General features: G+C 39.3%; 1 protein-coding gene across 1 annotated transcript in view; it reads left to right on the top strand.

Annotated features, from left to right (window-relative positions):
* LOC109972636 (calcitonin gene-related peptide type 1 receptor) overlaps positions 1–18,928 on the top strand; it is a 26,943-nt gene extending 8,015 nt beyond the window's left edge. The window contains exons 2-13 of the mRNA XM_020621642.1: positions 7,681–7,789; positions 8,453–8,606; positions 8,792–8,902; positions 9,587–9,699; positions 10,825–10,916; positions 11,019–11,145; positions 11,461–11,614; positions 11,776–11,836; positions 12,622–12,688; positions 13,339–13,557; positions 14,594–14,635; positions 14,868–18,928. Of these exons, the coding sequence (XP_020477298.1) occupies positions 7,715–7,789; positions 8,453–8,606; positions 8,792–8,902; positions 9,587–9,699; positions 10,825–10,916; positions 11,019–11,145; positions 11,461–11,614; positions 11,776–11,836; positions 12,622–12,688; positions 13,339–13,557; positions 14,594–14,635; positions 14,868–15,089 (1,437 nt within the window). The 5' untranslated portion in view covers positions 7,681–7,714 and the 3' untranslated portion in view covers positions 15,090–18,928. The remainder of the gene's footprint in view (positions 1–7,680; positions 7,790–8,452; positions 8,607–8,791; positions 8,903–9,586; positions 9,700–10,824; positions 10,917–11,018; positions 11,146–11,460; positions 11,615–11,775; positions 11,837–12,621; positions 12,689–13,338; positions 13,558–14,593; positions 14,636–14,867) is intronic.
* The last annotated feature ends 1,030 nt before the right edge of the window (positions 18,929–19,958 follow it).

Below are 19,958 nucleotides of genomic sequence, written 5' to 3'. Positions count from 1 at the left end.
CATTGTGTACGTTAGTTCTTTTTGTTCATCTGTCTGTTCTCATCCTCCTGTTGTTTTTATTCCATTAAACCACCTTTTTTGTACTAGCACCTGGGTCAGCCATCTTGAGTCCAACCCCAGTTCTCCCTCACCCTCCCGGTGAGGGGGACTAAACCATAACAAAAAGTTAACATAAACATAATCAGATCCATTCAAATATGTCAAAATGTGACCAGAAGGTGGTAGTTTTAAAGCTGCACTAATCATTTTTTATACCATCAGCGGGTCAAATGAGCATGTGCAATGTGAACATTGTCCCTGGAACCCATGGATAACTATCATCACATTGTCATGTACCCTACAGAACATTTTAGCATATCTAAGATGACTGTCTTGATTTTCTGGCCTGCAAATTCTGCTCTCCTCAGCCTTGCTTCGAGCAGCAGGCAGCTGTTTTCAGCAAAAATGTTCAGACCCACTGTAGGCTAACTGCACAGCACCAAACAGCAGCCAGACAAAGATAAGTGACTAGCTCGTGAGCATAGTGGAGCATTTAGCATTTAGGGAGCCTGATATTTTTCTCAGGACATGTGTGTGAGGTACAGAACCGAGGCAGCCATCTGAGGTGCCAACTCACACACCGATACCCGAAAGGTGCTGCTCTGGTCATTGGGAGCAACCTGGGGTTCACTGACCTTCCACTGTTCTACCTCCACCCGCTAATGCTGTTCCATGTCTTGTTTTTTAAGTGGCCAGAAACAAATTAATGCAGCTTTAAAGCAACTTTGAACATTATTGCTCAGTATTATTAGATGGATGTCCAAGTAAAAAAGGAAATTGCTGTATTATTCATTACCCAACCTATTGCCAGACTGAACTTTAATACTAGCTAATTCTGATAAATCCCAGATTACAGTACATGCTCTTAATGGAAATGATCTACCACTACAATACAGACCTGTTCATATTAACTGGAATGTGATTATGTAATGATTAAAACTGTCAGACTAGGCACTGAAAATGTAAAACTTGCATTAATGATTGGTTTAGAGGGGACAAGAACGGTAGTGAACACTCTACATGTTCAGCCACCATCCCATTCTCTGCACGCTAACTTTCTGCTCTCCTTTCTTAATTTGCCTGTGAACTACATTGACATTGGAATGTAGTCTTTTCCTCTTTTCAACATTGTAGGTAGATCCATGTGCCTACCCTGAGAACACTGACATGATGGCAGTCAGGGTGTGAATGCAATGACATGAATACTGAGGCATCTGGATAGTTGTCTGCTAATAGACCACTACAGCACGATTTCCTTGTTGCCATGTTAATGCAAAGACTATTGCGTGTAACAGAGACTCCTGCTTCACATCTGTGAGGGATTGTTATTGTTTCCTCTGACATGTGCTGATGCCCTTGGCAACTTGGAGTCTTGCATGAGGTCTGCTCTTCTGTCCCAGGCTCAGTAACACCAGTGATTCAAAAGTCCAATTCTGACATTTTTTTAGTCATAACAGAGATGTGTATATTATTTTTGGTCCTGTTGACTGAGAGAGGAATTAGCTCTCAGGAGGGCAGGTTATGCTTCTTTTCATTACTGCTCTTCTACAACATCTCTGTTCATCTGTCAGCTGTCATTTTGCTCACAAAAAGACAGGAGACAGCTGGATACAAACTGAACACGTTTCTTCCACCTGTTCATAACTCGCATCACAGAATCAGAGCAGCGAAAGGGCCATAAGAGGTCGAGCATCACAAGGCACTTGACAGTTATTTTGCAGCCGTATAAACAAGGAGAGTTTAAAAATCATTTTGTTACTTGTACTCGTTTTTCTTAACAAATGTGTCTGATGTTAAGGGGACATAAGCCCAGCTGATGAAAGTGGGTTTATCAACTTCTATGGAAGCACTAAGAAAGAGTGGACTGGTACTGCAGTGAATTTTAAAAGCTAAGACTAAGATATACATACATGCTGCAATCTGTCAGTGTGACGGTGTCAACGTAACATTTTATGCAGTTCATTGCAGTTTTTTCTTACTTACATAATTTTTCAGCTTGGTTAAAAGACGACCTCCCTCATGATCCTGTTCTCCATCCAAACTTACCAAGATATCAACCCTTTTCCATTTATTCACCAGCTGTAGATCCCTGGTACTGGACAACTCACTGCTACTGCTTTTATAGCTCCAGCCCCCCCACAACCCTAATCAGGAATAAGCGTTATAGATAATTCACCTTTGTAAATATCAACAGTTCATATACATTTTTTATTACACTTTAAATGAGCCATAAAAGCAATACTATTTATACAAATAAAGTAGAATAACAATAGAATGCTGGTGCAAACTAGTACTACTGTGCTGTAGTAACCTGGAAAAAGTCCTTTGTATCTTCATTTTTCTCCTGTTTCAAAGTTTGATGTTGCCAAAAACAAACCTGACTAAACATATTCAGTGGTGAACCAGAGTGCAGTGAACAGGATATGTTATCTGCTTGTCTTTGTCTGTTGTTGTGAGAAGCTGAAGTGTTCCCAAACATGACATCTTTATGATAAAGGAGGGTCTTTTTGCTCTGGTTTTTGTTATGACATCCGCTAGCCAGAGGCTTGGCTAAGCTAAATGTCTTGCACGCCGGCCTCTTAGCGTTATATGTTGATGTGGGAACACAGATTTGAAAAATGTTCAAGCCTATTTTTAACTATGTTTAAAGATCAATACATATCTGCACCAAACCTAAAGTATGTGTACCTTTACACTCCTTGTAGATATGAATAATTTTGGAGTTTATATTCTTACAGTATCTAATCCTTACTGCATGAACCCTCACCAAAACTTCCCTGACATCCCCTGTTTATCACAGCTAAAGACTACAGGTTATCTGAAATCAGATCCAGAAGGCACAACTGGACTATTTCCTGTGCTAGATGTTTTCTTGATTCTTGTTTATATAGCAAGTATGAGATAATTAACAACGTACCCCTATGACCAGTTCTGTGTATAACTATCAAACTCTGATAACAGAGTAGAGAAAACATTGTTGTGCAACAGTACAGTATTTATTTTTGCCCTATACCAGATGCACTTGGATGCCTTGGGAAACACAGTAGCATTTGAGACTGGCTCTTAATAAAAAGGACCACTTTGTTTAGAATTTGGACTGAAGAAAAAAAAAACTACAGGCTTATTGACTTTTTCATTTTTCTACTGCCACAATTATGCATATTGAAAATGTTAAGTATTGGCTTTAAAGAAGAATTACAGTGCAAACTATTATCTCATTGTTATTTTCTCAGATATGCAGCAAATGTACAGAAATATGTCTTGCTGGCATTAGTGAGGTGTAAAACTGTCATCATGAACAATAATAGCAGAGAGACATATGCAATATAAACACAGCACACAATTCTCTTATTGATTGCTGTGCTTCTGCATACAGGGGACAGTCAAGTAAAGCCCACATCCTGCTATAGGATGTGGCAGTAATGATGTTATTGGTTCTTGCTAGCCTAATGGACACTTGAATGGCACAGGGGGAACTTGGATTCTCACATCCTGTGAAGGTAAAAGGATGTTTACAGTACAGCCTATCTCTGCAGAGAGAGAGGGAGTTGATAAAGCCTGAGCTCTGGCACTGGGTGAGAAGACAGCAGCTATTATGCATATGCTGTTTTCCCAGGCATGTTTTCTACATGCTGGAGGATGATGATGTCAGCTCCTGTAGAAAGTGAACATGACTAATCGCTTCTGTGAAACACTCTGCGGTACTACAGATGATAGTGGAACACTCCCAGTTTGTCCATTGGCTGGAATAACTTAACCCAAACAGGTCAATAATCAAGTGGTGTGCCTCTATGGAGGCTGCTTTCTCAGCTTTAAGCTGCAACTAGCAAATAATATTTATGATGTATATATTTATCTTTCCATTATTTTCAGGATTTTGATTCTTGCATTGCTTTATGTGTTTTGTATGACAGTGCCCCTGGTGTAAGCCAGTCTCTACAGTGATAGGAGAAACAACTCGTGAGTGACATCCAATAGATATTCTCTCATGTGGATGGGGGCACTCGTTCATTTGTCAGTGTCTATATATTGGTTGTTTAGCATGTGTTATGTTGTGACTAACATTAACTGTTGAAAATGTAAATGTCTTTCCATCATGAATAGTGTATTCATGGAAGAAATGAACAAAATCAGGCGGCACAGCGGCACCATAGTGCTGTGGCCACACAGCAAGAGGGTTCCGGCTTCAACCTGATGCATTTCTGTGTGGAGTTTGCATGTTCTCCCTGTGTCTGCGTGGGTTCTCTCCAGGTACTCCAGCTTCCTCCCACAGTCCAAATACATGCAGCTTAGGTTCACTGGTGACTCTAAATTGCCTGTAGGAGTGAGTGAGTGTGGTTGTTTGTCTACATGTCAGTTCTGTGACAGACTGGCGACCTGTCCAGGGTGGACCACGTCTCTCACCCAGTGTCAGCTTGGATTGGCTCCAGGCCCCCGTGACCCTATTCAAGAATAAGTGAAGTAGAAAACAATCTTTCAAAATTGGAAATCAAACAAATCACTCCACATAAACCACTGGACCAACCTTCTGATAGAATACATCACATTAGAGAAAATGGCATCAACTCATAAGAATAGTTGATCTGCTCTTTTTAACACATTTCAACTTGAATCAAATACCTGGGACTGAGGCCATGCACATTCCCACCAACCTCTAGAAATGTAACAAGCTGATTTTTTTAATAGTACTGTTATCATCATTATTAGTAGTAATTTTTTTTTATTTATTTACTTCCCCTCCTTTTCCTTTTCTTGCATTTCATAGACTGCATAAGTTGGAAATACCCACACTTCACACACTACAACCTCATTAAACACTCTATATCCTTTTGTAATGTCATGTAACTGTTGTCTTGTCTCCCATGTTCGGTCCTGTTTTGTTAATGTGTTACTTTGTTTCAATAAAAAAGTAAATAAGTGGAGTAGATGATGGAAGGAATGAGTAAAATCTCACGCTGGAGATTCTCTAGTAGATTTACTGTATTACCTAAGGAGAAACACAAGTGCCAAGCAGCTATTGGGTGAGCTTTGTTTAGTATCTGTTATCTGTGTCCATATGACATATCATCTGTATGGGCCTGCTCATGTATGGAAAAAACAGCTGGAAAACTTGGCAGAGAAGAGCGTGTGTGTGTGTACATGTGCATTTTTTGTGTGTTTGCATCCATACAAGAGCAGCTGATTTTTTTGACCGTTTCTAATTTCACATTACTGTGATGTTTTACAACCCCCCTTTCAGTAAGCCGCTCCTCCCCACGTAATGGTGTCTTAACGCTGAACAGGCTTGTGGAGGCACTGGGCAAGTCTCACTGGTGATGCAGGAAGACCTGTAAGCATCAGAGGGGTCACATCCCTCAGTTATGCACTGAATGGTGGCCCCCTGCTTTCCCTGAAGGCTGCACTGAGTTACTGTCCATGAAAGTAGTTTGTTTAGGAAACTAAACAATGAGTTTTCAGTCTTTCAATGAAGTTGAAGTTGGACAAAGCTGCATTGCTGCATCTTTGTAGTTGTATGTATATGTTAGTTATTGTAGAGTAGAATTACCACATATCAAAAACTCCCTGTTGTTTGAGTTAAATACATAGAAGGCCCCTCATTCTAGACATTAGTAAAGTTAGTAAGTATTACAGTAATACGCCAAACAAGCCAGACACTAGACATATACCAGATGTAATATGTTGATTTAGACTGGGCGAGCACAGAGCCTCATTAGATGTCTGCATTGTAAACAGACAAGCATAGTTACATCCATTTTCAATCAGTCTGCACTATTATAACATCACACACACAGACTTTAAACATACAGTGCTGTAATGAAACTAATCAGTAAAGGATTGATGACAGAGCTTAACAAAGGTTCACACGTTTTGTTGGACACTCATATGCACACAGCGCCAGTGTGGATTGTCATAAAATATACATTTCTTCCTCACTGGTCTCTGTGAAAAACTATCCACCACTTCATTACAGCTCAGTGCTCTGACCAGATTGGCAACTAGCCAGCTCTGCACTCTGCGCTGACGGGAAGTTTCAAACATTTTCCACCCACAATTTTTAAACTTCTGATTTATAGAATTTATGGCACAAAAACGGTTTATCATGTTGGTCTCCTTATACACTGATTTAGGATGAGTTATTCCCCGTTCTCAGGATGACGTCTTTTGGAGAGTCATCTATAAAAGATACCAGCACTGTTGGCTTTTGATTAAACAGAGGGACTCTGTTTGGTTCGTAGTATTAACACCAGCTCTACTTCTTTTTCTCCTCGGTTCTGTTTTATTTTAGCAGATTAATATTCTGAGTTGCCCCCAAGATGTTAAAAACTACCTTGTTCCTCATAAACACAATGATGAGTTTAAAAACAAGTTTATCATCCATGATGGAAAAATGGAGAATAGAAAGCTGTGTGCCTAACACTGAAGATACCTTGTAAATCCTTACCCCTTCGATGTATTTTCCAATTTCCCTGTTGCAGTGTGTTTCCATTCCCCAAAATTTAATTACACTACAGATGTTGCAAATACAAGTGATGACCTGGTTCCTTTGGGGCATGAATGACATTATTAAATTTCACTTCTGAGTGAGATGTAATCCACCTGCATGTCATCCTGGGCTCTGGTTCTCCCTCTTTTTCTTTCATTCTGCCCCCCGCTTTACTTTCCTCAGCTGTTAAAAAGAAAAATGTACAGTTTCACAGTGAAAGCAACGTTGCCACAAGAACCTGTGTCTGTTTCTGGTTACGCTGCAAGTACGGAAGTCTTGGCTCATGCTTTATTAATAGATTTGCTGCAAAATTTTCAAATGAAAACAAAAAAGCAGAAAACAAATGTAAAGACATGTAACAGAGCACCCAGATAGAGAGAGTCAGGTAAGAGCAACCACAGAGTCTAAACAGAAGAAACTGTAGGAGTTTCAGACATTTGCCTCTTGGATGGTGAAACACTAGCAGGCAGGCTTAAGCTATCTAAGGCTAACCAAGCATCAATACACCCACTGTTTTGCAAAGCAGATTTGTACAACCTGAGTGATTTGTTTTCCGTTTGAATTTTCTTATATGTGGCAGCCATGACATAAAATCCCAGTGGCCTGCAGCTGCTTGGATGAAAAACCAATGAAACGTGTTTAACACACCCTCAACCCAAATTGAAACTGCTATCACTTTTAAGAACTGATGATAATGGACAGACTAACAAAACAGCAACAGTGAGACTATGAGCTTTTAAGTCTCAGCTGTTCTTGCATGACTTTTGTCAGGGAACTTTCTCTGATCACTAGAATTTTGTGGCCTGATTCCAGCTGCTTATTTTGTCAGCTGTGTTGTTCTTTCTTCTGCAAGCCAAAATACTAACTACTGGCAGTGGGAGGACATTTAGCTCCAAGCTTAACCCGTACAATCAGTAACAGCATGATCAGATCAAGGTGCTGACTGCTCTGGATCAGTTTCTGGGGTCAGCTGGGAGATAAAGTAAACTGTATCAGTGTGTGTATGCTGTTGTAGATAAATCATGTTTACCCTAGGTCTCAATAAGTGTCAAACTGTGATGGTAAATACACTAGTACATTAAAATTACTGGGAAAAAAACATCAACTGTGGGAGAGATAAGAAGCACTGTGGCTTAATTGTTTCATCTGTATTCCAGATCTGCAACTGGCAAATCATCAACCAGCTTTAACATGGCCAAAAGGAAGATGGACAGGACCTGGAGGACTTGGGTAGTGGCACTCATACTGCTGTGTAATCTTACAGAGGTAGGATAGCCTGCAGTCACTTAAGCAAATACTAAAAGCATGCAAACAGATTATACTTAATTAAATAATGAATGTGTGGAGAAGTCCAACAATGCTGTAAAACATAGTGTCCAACCTCAAATCAGAAAAAGTTGGGACGCTACAGAATTTTCAGGTTTAATTTTGATTTTAAATACTGTCCCATCTTTTTCTGATTTGGGGTTGTATTTCACTATTCAGCTTTGATCTGTTAAACATATTTACTGTTTGTCAGTTTACACTGATGTTTGTTAAAGGATGAAAAATCAGCTTCAGGTTGACATCTGCTGTGTAATCAAAGTCAGACACATCTGGTTTCTGCCAAGATGTCATGTTTTCCATGGAGCACAGATGGATTTAATGGAAGCTTTTGTAGGTTAGACTCCCTTTCCAGGCGTTTTGCATAGGATATGATGACTGTCTTACTTTAACCCCCAAGTAAAAATACTTTTTCTGAAATAAGGCTTCTTCAGAAAAGCCTGTACTTTTTTTGTCTTTCCTCTCCTGTTCATAAAATGTTACTGGAGCAAAATATGGACAAATTATGGAAATATGCAAACTGCTCATGAATTGACATCAAAACTACTGGAAAGTTATTAGGAATTTTTATTTTAACATGTTTGCCTTTTCTCTCCTTCCTTGCAGTTTTTTGTGAAGGGAAGCCTGGAGGTCAATGACACCCAGCAGCAGCATTCAACCAATGTCTACCATGACATAGGCCTGACCAGGAACAAGATAGTTACTGCACAATTTGAGTGCTATCAAAAGATAATGAAGGACAATACCCACAGCAGACAAGGTAGCTGGGATGTCTTTCTGGAAAATGCTAGTAACAGCTTATGCTGTTAATCTAGGTCTTAGTGGAACCAGTGGTCAGTTCCTAATGGTTTCATGGTCCAAATACTGAATATTGTCTGTTCTGATTGCAAAGGCACTAGTATTCTGTCATTTGTTGGTAGCCACTAATGCTCTCTGTGGTCTTAGAGTCCATGTGTAATCGCACTTGGGATGGCTGGCTGTGTTGGGATGACACTAAACCAGGCGTTATCTCAGAGCAGCACTGCCCAGACTACTTCCAGGATTTTGATCCTTCAGGTGAGATCTGTGGCTCAGAGTAACCAAACATGCTTGGTCCATTTACAAGTTTGGCAAAATCAAAGCAGCAGACACTGATGTATCATGTCAAATCCTCACCCTTAGTTTGTAATGTGAGCTTCTGGTTCTAAATGTGCAGGTGGCAAACCCAAAGCGAGACAACCCTTATGGCAGTATTTGAGTTATAGCGCCTCCAGAACCACAGCATATACTGTATTTAATAGCTGATTTCACAGGCTGAGCTATAATAAGCTAATCTTTACATGCTGAATTCTGCTGCACTATCTTTGAGTGCTTCCCACTTTTAGTTTGTTTCCAGGTGAGAAAAATGCCACTCAAACTGGAACAGCAAAAAATGCAATAAAAGAAATATGTGCATTGCAGTTGGTTCAGATGCTAAACATACAAACCAGCTACAACACATGACCAGGAAACACAAGGCTTCATGAGTGGAGAGAGATATGTAGCCTATCATGTATATAAATTTATAATGTGTTTATTACAATAAATTTGTTGCAGTTGCTGGAACTCTGAGCCAAAATTTGAGCACAGTACGTCCATCAAGAGGATTTGCAGATGCATCACCTGCTTTGCTGCAAATAATAAATACCAAGAAATATTCTTTAAAATTAAATCTGCAGGACTGAAATAGTCTTATGTGTTTTGTCTCATTTGTGCTTGCAGAGATGGTAACCAAGATCTGCACTGACAATGGTCATTGGTTCCAGCATCCTGAGAGCAACCGGACATGGACCAACTACACCCGCTGCAATGAACACACCGTCGAAGGCAGAGTGGTCGGTTCCTTTATGATATGGCCTTAAAAGTATATAACCTATAATAGCGTATAAAATACAAAGAACTGACCTTTTAGTAAATCTCTAGGTAATTACTGTACTCTTTGCAGAGATGATAGGAAAGTAAAAGGTCGCCAGTGTGCAAACTATTGTACATGCATCACTGTGGACATCGGTAGACTTTTCTCATACATATATTTAAAATAAAAGGTACAACTGAACACAAATGTTATGCTAAAGTTGACTGAAACGTTCTGAAATGATTCTATGGGGCGATTAAAAGTGTGATGTTTGCCCAGAGAGTGGCAGTAACAAAACAAATAGTTTCACAATAACTTATTCACAGTGAATTCCTGAAGATCAGTTGTGGATTTACGGGTTTATTTCAAGTTGGTGTGGTTGTTAACCTACATTTGGGTACCTGATCTCATGCTTCTTAGCCTAGACTGTCTTTGGGAAAGTTGCCATGTACCTTCATTTGCAATTTAACAGCAGGTTTTATTGCAATTTCAGGTCAAAATCTAAAATTGCACTGTGCTGCCTAATACACATAACCTCTGCTGCACTACTCCCCCCCCCCACCTTAGCACAAGTGCATTCATTCATGGCAGGAAAGGAAAATCCAAACAGACCAATGCACACACACACACACACACACACACACACACACACACACACACACACACACACACCACTTAGAGTATTTAAGTTTCAGGATTTGTTCATCTGGCAATTATAATTAATCACAGCAAATGGAAATCTGACCTTCACAGCATGTGCCTTGCTGTGGACCAACATTTTGACCAGTGGGAACAGTTGTTCAACAGGATGTTGCTAAATGAAAGGTTGAGGAGTCGTTACATGGACCATGGATATCCATGACATCATCTAACATCCTTAGTCATCCATTTCCTATTCAGTAATTACTTAACATTTAATTAAACATGATCTGAACGTCATTCTTACATCCTAGGAGGAAAGGCTATGAGTTCTCATCAAGAGCACGAGAGCATATGAAAACATTTAGCTGTGCAGAAACATCCTGGTGACACTAAATGTCTACTGACTCACAATAGTCATGAGGACATCTGTATAATCTAACTTGTGTCTCTTGTTCCCTTCCAGACAGCAATGAATCTTTTTTACCTAGCCCTCATAGGACATGGACTGTCGCTGACATCCCTCTTTATCTCACTTGGAATATTCTTTCATTTCAAGTGAGCCAGCAAATTTCATCTTAACATGCTTTATAGGCTGATTTTTCTTAGCTCTCACTTAAATCAGTAGCAACCTGATAATGTCTTCTTTTTCTTTTGCAGGAGTTTAAGTTGCCAAAGGATCACCCTCCACAAAAACCTATTTTTTTCTTTTGTTCTGAACTCTGTGGTCACCATCATTTTTTTGACAGCAGTGGCAAACAACCAGGAGCTGGTGCAGAGAAATCCAGTGAGTTTATATACACATTTGTAGTTTTTTTATTGTTCATTCTAATTCATTTTCCAATTACATCATAGATATCTCTACATGCTGAATATGAGTGGTTCCTTTTGTCGTCCTAGTTTCAGTACTTAAACATAAATCAGGTGAAAAGCTGCTCTAGAAACTGCAATCTTGGTCATGGGGAGTGTTATTACAGTAACATTATTTTATTTACAGTATTTCACATAATTGTAATAGGACTATACCAGGAAATGACAAAAGCAGAGTAAAAACGTAACATCAACCATTCGCATTTATTCTGTGGATGTTTTCCTTCTTCAGACGAGCTGCAAAGTGTCCCAGTTCATTCATCTGTACCTGTTTGGCTGTAATTACTTCTGGATGCTGTGTGAGGGAATATACCTGCACACGCTCATCGTGGTGGCCGTGTTTGCTGAGAAACAACACCTGATGTGGTACTATCTTCTAGGCTGGGGTACGTCTGAGATACAAACCTAGCCGCTTCTATAGTTGTAATAAATGAAGCTGTCACCAACTTAGCATTTCAAACTACAAGATGAATTCCAACTATGTAAAGTTTTGAGATTGTGGGGTTTTATTCTAGTTTTTTTAATGAGCTACTCACTGTGTTTGCAGGCTTTCCTCTCATTCCGGCTACCATACATGCCATCGCTAGAAGTTACTACTACAATGACAAGTAAGAACTCAAGTGTATGAACTATGCATCTATTAAATCCTCACTTTGTACCAAATCCAGAAAACGACCATAAAGTAAGATTTGCTCATCCATGCAAACTAGGTGGCCAAAAACATGGTTACTTCAGGTGCTTTTCCACCAGAAGGCTCCTGGTACGTTTTGTTCCCAGGAATAAAAAAAGGTCCAAAAACCTCTGGGCTAAAAGTTGCTTGAGCTAAATTTGGATCTGGTTGAAATGCAGGTGGAGAAATTAAGTTCCTTTGGACTTTTCTCACTACTCACACGACTAGTTAGTTAACTGTTGCTAAACTGTAACTTTCTAGCCCATCAGTTCAGCTCCTTGAGCTTCTTGCTATTTTTTCTGTGTGATTTACTTCCCACTGGTAGTCTGTTCACCATGGCACACCGTTTTGATCAATAAACATTTACTGAAGAGGAAACATAAAGCTCTCCCAGCTACCTTAGCCTTTTTTAACAGGGCATTTCAAAAGACTTATTTGTACCATCGACTCCAAGTCTCATAAATGTCCACAGACAGTTTTAACTCGACACACTGAAGGTTGAGATTGGTCTGAAATTACCTGCTGTTTGTTTGTCTGCATCTTGTGCAGTTCAGCAACACATTAAAACTGGATGATAGCATTTGTTATGAATTCTCCCAACGTCTTCATGCAAATTATCTTCTCAGGAAACACATTAATGTGCAACACAGCTCAGCCAGCATGTGAGGCATTAATACTGTTGTGTATTTTTTTTTTCTTCTGTCGTCACCCCCCCCGCTGTAGCTGTTGGATTAGCTCCAAAACATCGCTACTCTACATCATCCATGGTCCCATCTGTGCTGCTCTTTTGGTAAGAAGGTTCAGTCATGTTCCTGCCTACATCACAACAATAGTGATTGACCAAAATAAACAAACTGATTAGTTCCATATTTCTCTTTGCGCACGGTTTTTATTTCGCAACAAGTAACAACAAGCCACTTTTGTCTCCTCTAAGAGGATGCTGTGGGGGGCCTGAAAGCAGGACACAGTTTCATAGCATTATAATTGAGGTTCTGCCCCTCTACCCGCTGGTCCTCAGGCCCATGTAAAATTCTAGGAATTCACCTAATCAGCACAGTCAGGCATGTTCAGAGAAAAGTGGTCCCTTAAGACTCTCCTAGGACTAAATGTTCTGCCTCAGACAACCAATAGTCAGGTCTTTCAAATACAAAAAAAATGTCTTGTAGTTCTGCTCATCTTGTTTCTCAACCTCATACATGTCTGCAGTATAGGACCTGAATTTACCCTTTTGTTTGATTTAAAAATAGTAAGAATAGGAGTCAGGGTCTGGCAGCTGTATGAAGTCATCAGAGGATATTTAGATTATAGATTCTGTGGCTGAATAAATTACAGTTTTATTTATAAGATATTGAGAAGTTGCATTTACCACTTATTCTAAGTAAATCTTAAACCAGATGCCAACATGATATTATGATGATGTCCTCTATGGTATCTCCATAGGTCAATTTGTTCTTTCTACTGAACATTGTGCGAGTGCTCATCACCAAACTGAAGGTGACCCATCAAGCAGAGTCGAGTCTCTACATGAAGGCAGTGAGAGCCACCCTTATCCTGGTGCCTCTTCTGGGAATTCAGTACGTCCTGCTCCCCTACAAGCCAGCAGGACGGGTCTCCTCCGAGATATACGACTACATCATGAACATACTAATGCATTATCAGGTGAGACGATGTGTCTTGAACGTCTCCAGCTGACACTTGTGTTCAGATGTCATGCTGTGTTACCTCCTCTAAGAGGTCAAAAGTGCACAGTTATTACATCAGTCTGTTGCCAGACAAACCCCAAACCGAAGAAGAAGAAGACAAGCATCAGATTTGTACATGGATGTAATACATCGATGCACACATTTCTCTTCACACTCTCACCAAAACAGCCATCATGTCCTGCAGTGGTGTCAGGAACGCATCAGGATACTTCAGCTTTTAAACTACAAACCATATGTGGTCAGATGTGTCCCAGACCACCTCAGCAAGTGGTTTGGATCACAGTCCATCGTTTACACTAGTATTTAGCACTGTCCACTTCATGACTGGATCACAGTCCATCATTTACACTAGTATTTAGCACTGTCCACTTGTCCACTGGGGGGCATTTTAAAACATCTAAAACGACTTTATGATTCAAGAAGCATTTCAGTTGCCAGATTGTTTGAATGTTTCTATTTAAAATATACACAAACTGCTGCACATTATATGCCATGCTGTTCAAATGCATGCTCAGTCTATATGTTTATTAACTGTCTGTTGCTGTTTTCCTCCACACTGTTTTTGTGAAGCCATATTCTGTATCAGTTTTTTATGATGCTTCATTACACGTTAGTGTCTTTCTTGTCCTAGGTAGAGTCACTTCTGAACGAACTGTTGCCTGGATATAAACCTCATTATTTCACTTTTAGTAAAAGCATTCCAGTCAACCTCTGAGGATAGTTTATGTTATAGTAAATGGAAGAACAGCAGCATTATCTGAGCTGAAGGTTGAGGTGTTATCTGATAATCCTGTACTGTTGGACCACAGGCAGTGCACAGACAGAGTCTTGCGCAAGAGGCTGAATCAGTTTTCAAAATGCATTCAGTTTGACCTCAAAGTTTCTCAACCTCACAGCACGTTAGGACTTAAGATATCATCTGCAAACAATTGACTGTTCATGTTTTAAATCAACTATTAAGGTGTGTGTCATTTCTCATTTTTTTATTCCAGGGTTTGCTGGTGGCCACCATCTTCTGCTTTTTCAATGGAGAAGTAAGGGGTTATGCCTTTTCACTATGCTTTTAGACATGCATGCACAAATACGCACACTTACTGTACCCACATTTCTTCCATGTGATACAGGATAAACTAGACAACATCCTCTGTGTTATCCTTAGAGCCGGCTGGTGTCTTAAACCTAACCCTGTGTGCATGAATTGTAGTTTTAAGTCAGCTAATACTTTCTAAGCAGCTGCAGTATCTGACATGCGATCTCTTTGGTTAGGTCCAAGCAGTTCTGAGGCGGCACTGGAACCAGTATAACATCCAGTTTGGCAGCAGCGTAGGAAACCACTCAGATGCACTGCGCTCAGCCTCCTACACAGCTTCCTCCATCACTGAGGTGCAGGGCTGCTATAGCATCGACAGCCACACAGAACACATGAATGGCAAGGGCTGCCATGACGCAGACACCTCCATTTTAAAATCAGACAGCCCCTTTGCCTGACAACAGCACTCTTCTCAAACTCTGCCCATCCCATCTCACCCATGAAAACTGCAGCATCTTTGGAGCTCTGGGGTAGTCAGTGAGACTCACCTCCTCTTAAAGATAGGGTATCAGAAGAAATGAGTGAGAAAGAGGTTTGTATACCCACACTAGGCTCTCACCCAGCTGAAGAAAGTCGGCACACACCCTTTAACAGTACTGTAAGTGAGCTTGGTACAACTATTCCTGCGCTGTCGTTTGTCTACAACCTGCACCTGAACTGCTTCACTTGAACTAAGATGCATTTTGATAATCACAATATTATTGCAATCTTTCTGCCTGATAAATGGATAAAAATGAACTGCCTGTCTATCCTGGGGTCATGTTGTGCACAAAAAGCCTTTGGTTACACTGTAAATTCTTCTGACATGGTTTAGTGCCAAACCAAGAAATCCTGTCTGCCTCATTTATTTTTTTATTTTCATCAGAAACGAGATAAAACACCTAACAGGTGCACAGTTATTATTATATCTTTCACATGTAAAACTTAGTTTATCCAAACATATTAAGAAAATAAGATAAAAATAAATACCATACAGTATTTATCGTGCCAGTTAAATACCAATATTATTCGTTGCCAGATTCACCATCAAAGCATTTCTGCGTGTTTCAGTGTTTGTTTCAATGTGTGCAGTTAATGTGGCTGATTTTCAGGATCATCTCATTAGCTTGTGTGCTTTGCTTTTTGAAGATTTCATCATGCTAATGCTTGAGCATGTTAACGTGATCCTTACTGACACGTGTATCCTTTAAACCACACGGCAACAACAAGCCAACATGAAGTCACATGCACTTCACTATCAGCTCATTATACTTGACTGTAAAAGACATTTTTAAAGATCTGGCTCTGCTGAATATAAATGCATCACATTCCCATTCACTGCTGTTGCTAGCCTTATTCTCAAATTACTTAGATGTACATACAGTATAACTGAGATGTGTGCATGAGTGGGTGTTCAGACTGAATACAGCACTGTGTTAAAAGATGCAGGGGCCTGTGTGAGGGAGGGCAATGTTTCTTCAGGTATTGGTGAGATGATGGGAATGTCATTCAGGGAATCCACTTTCAGTAGGCAAAACCACAAATAGGTTCAGTTTTATTTTTCATTTTCTTTTTTGGAGTCAATTTTAACACAACACAGCACTTAACATGCCACTGGAAGAGTTATATAATGATTCCTTTTGGCCACACAAACTATGACTCACTAGCTCATCTACACTGTTAAAACAGGGGGCATGTCTGCAGTGCAAAAGTAATATAATTAGCCAAATCAAATATCTTCATGTTAGTCAGCAGCATATGTTTTGTGTCTTTTTTGGGTAAAACATAAACGGGGATTTTTGCACTAACTGGTCTGTAATTTTAGAAGATAATCACCTATGTGACTAACTCAGACTGCTGACATAACATATTAGCATCAGCTGAAGAATACTCTTTCACATTTTGCCCCCTAACTTTTACAGTGTAGTCATGCTACAAATGATCCAATATATAGATGACAAATGATTACATTCTTTCAAAGTGCTCTTTCAAAACAGGATGGAAACACAGAAGATTTGAAAAATGGATTTTATGCTTAGTTGAGAAAAGTTGGTGCATCAATAAAAGCAATAGAAGCAAACCTGGAGACCAAATCATGCCATATAAAATGTATAACAAATACCATATTTCCATCACATTTCCACATCATTTTGTTCTTTTAACTGTCATTCTTTTGATTCATCGTGTTGCACTATGGTTAAATGGAAGCAAATGGAAAAATAGCCACCAGTTGCTTTTGACAAACCAACTCCCAGGAGTCGGATATCAGTAGTGGATGGAAACATGCATTCGTTCGCATTTTCTTTTGTCCATTTTCTTTTCTTTTGTTGAGATTTTAATCAAAACTTGTGCTACAGTTGGATGGAAACCTGGCTACTGACTCCTCTAATGCCACAAGGTTACTGTGGTAAAAGATTATACTCTGTCTTGATGACCGTGAGTGATATTACTCTAACTGCATATCCAGATGATGGTCTTTTCCACTGTGACATAAGCTAAGACAGGTTTGACAGTTTAGTGTGACCTTGTTTTTATTTTTCAGTCCTCTGATTTTTCAAACTCACACCAATAAACTGGCCTCACTCACATGAATGAAAGAGCTGCTTTTTTTTTATTTCTACCGTACACAGTGCTAATCAGTCTGAACACAGCCTTATTCACAAGCACATGGGATGAGATTATCATGTCTAACACAAAGCTGTGCAAAAAAAAAACAACAGTATTTATCTCAAGCGAGCTGTTTTTTGTTTGTTTTTGAAGAACTATGTTGTGTCACCTATTCAAATCCATTTCACTCATTTATTACAAAACGTGCAACACATTGTCCACGATGCTGGGAACATGAGTCACTCTTACCTGATGTAAATATTTTTGCAAATCTAGCATTTCTGAAAAGAAGACAAATTGAACGTGTATGTGTGTGAGCATGATTTATATATACATTATGAGCACATCATAGTCAGAAGCATTCAACCACATAGCAACGGTCTTATGTGACAGTGTGTGGGACGCTGATTGTGGGACGCTGATAAACAGGTTGTCTGTTCTACTTCTGTGTTTTAAGGTGGGGGAGTGGGTTGGGGTGACTGAGAGCTTTCAACAAGCTACTGTATTTGTCTGTCTGCATTAATTGTCATCATCCTTTGTCGACTCTGTCACCTTTCTGTTTTGCCTCTATTTGAAAGTGAAGAAAGGAAAGTACCACTACCTTCTCATGTCACATTATAACTAGTCATCAGACACATTCTAGTTTCCATTATTATTATTATTATTATTATTACTACTATTATTTGATACACAGTGCAAAATTACCTCAAACACAAAATGAGTAATATTTATATTAGATGGATGAGTCAGCCTTCACACTGCTGGCTGTTCAGTTTTCCTCTGATGACTTTTGAACATCTCCATTTTCTCAGTTGTCTGTAAATCAGCTGTGATTTCTGAAAGCACTTGATTCTGCATAGAACAGGAGAAATGACATATTTTCAGGTAAATATATATATTCACTGATGAAAAAGTATTTTTGGATGCCAAGGTTTGAGATAAAGGCTTAATTTCACACAAAAAGCAACTGATTGTATTGTAAGCAAATGATATCACTCATACATACAGCCAGTAACCTTTTCCTGTCAGATCTGCAGAGCAATATATCACTTTAGTTATAAATTAAAACTAAAACCTACATTTATGGCTGCCATGCTGCTTTATAGCGTGTGATTAATGTGCAGTGACAGCCTTATGAAATCTTCATAAACAGTCATTCGCTGTCATAATCATTTATGAATCTACAGTCATTTCATCACAGCTGTTGAAAAGCCTAGAAACTCCTGTGCACCATTTTAAAGTGTGTACTTATGTGTGAATTATTTTCATCTGACTGTCCAAAGGGTTTGTGACGTCTCCAGAGACAGTATCATGTTGTAAAGTATGACAAAAGCATTGAAGGCAATGTCTGTAGTTTCTGTTTGTACTGTATTTAACTTTGATGGTCTTGACACATTGACTCCACACTGCTGTCTGAATATAACTGGTGGTTTTTATTGTCTGTATCTAAAGAAACGTATATATTACATACAGTGTCTCTTTTTATTATTTCATTGAGCTGAATGTTGCTATCTTGTCTGTATCTGCATACTAATACAGAATAGCACAGAACATATTCTGTTTTTCTGTGCTAAACTTTGTCCATGTGCTAAACTTTATGATGATGTTGTGGTGCAACAAACATTTTCCAGAGACCCATGTTTAAATTGTCTTAGTAAAAAAAAAAAAATCTTAATTGCAGTAGTGATTTCTAATCAAGTTGCACAGCTGCTTTACGACTCAGTACTTTAGTAACCATGCTAGTAAATGAACAGCAATTTGTGATAGTTTGTAATATCAGCACGTCAGTTCTCTGGTCAGTTTAGTAAAGGTCCCGTTCTTCCTTAATCTTCACCAACACAATCAGTTTACTGAGCAGGTGTTGACCTGCAAATGATTCATGTCAGTTTACTGTGCAGGTGTTGACCTGCAAATGATTCATGCTTTCATGTTTATCTACCTGCTGTACATAACATACGTTTACTGTCAAGCCAAATCCTTAAGAGCACAGTGTAACATATTTGACACCTTTGTGGATCTGTGGTGGGCAAGCAAAAGCAAGGCAGTGTAGGGTTTGACATTTCAAAGGTATCAAATGGATGAGGTCCTATTTCAATACTGCATATTGTATATACATACATATATATATTTAGGATTTATCTAGGATTACTAGTTTATTCAGCAGTAGCAGATTTTGACATTGCACATTATACTCCACCCCAAAACTTCAGAAACTCTGCTTTGACAAACTGTATGTAGTCTAGTCCACCAGTATAAGTAAAGCAGAACTTCTTACTTAACTGAGTTTTCCCACCACCACTAGAATGTCTTTCCACAAGCTGCTCTTTGAGGAGTTCAAGTGACAACTCCTTGTACCACTCATTTATGGCAGCTCCACTGCCTCCAAACTGACTTAAAGAATTTCTTATGAACCTTATGTAACTTTTCATCGTGTCAAAACATGTCACCTTCATTCAGAGATGAAAACAATTAAAGCAGACATGTTCTGTAGTCCTACAGTATGTGAACTGACTCCGTCTTATGTGACCTGAATAAGTAAGGCTGTACACAACACTTGGTGGTAAACAGGGAGGAGAGGCTGCTTTAGGGCACTGTCACCGGCATTTAGTCTCAAAAGCACTGATACGTACGTACAGTGCACAAAGTACAACATGGGGGCTATTACACTCTTCTTTCATTTA

This window comes from Monopterus albus, unplaced genomic scaffold (assembly GCF_001952655.1).
Source record: "Monopterus albus unplaced genomic scaffold, M_albus_1.0 scaffold263.1, whole genome shotgun sequence".
Taxonomy (NCBI): domain Eukaryota; kingdom Metazoa; phylum Chordata; class Actinopteri; order Synbranchiformes; family Synbranchidae; genus Monopterus; species Monopterus albus.
Note: the sequence above shows the minus strand (reverse complement) of the source record. Positions and strands in the feature narration are given on the sequence as shown.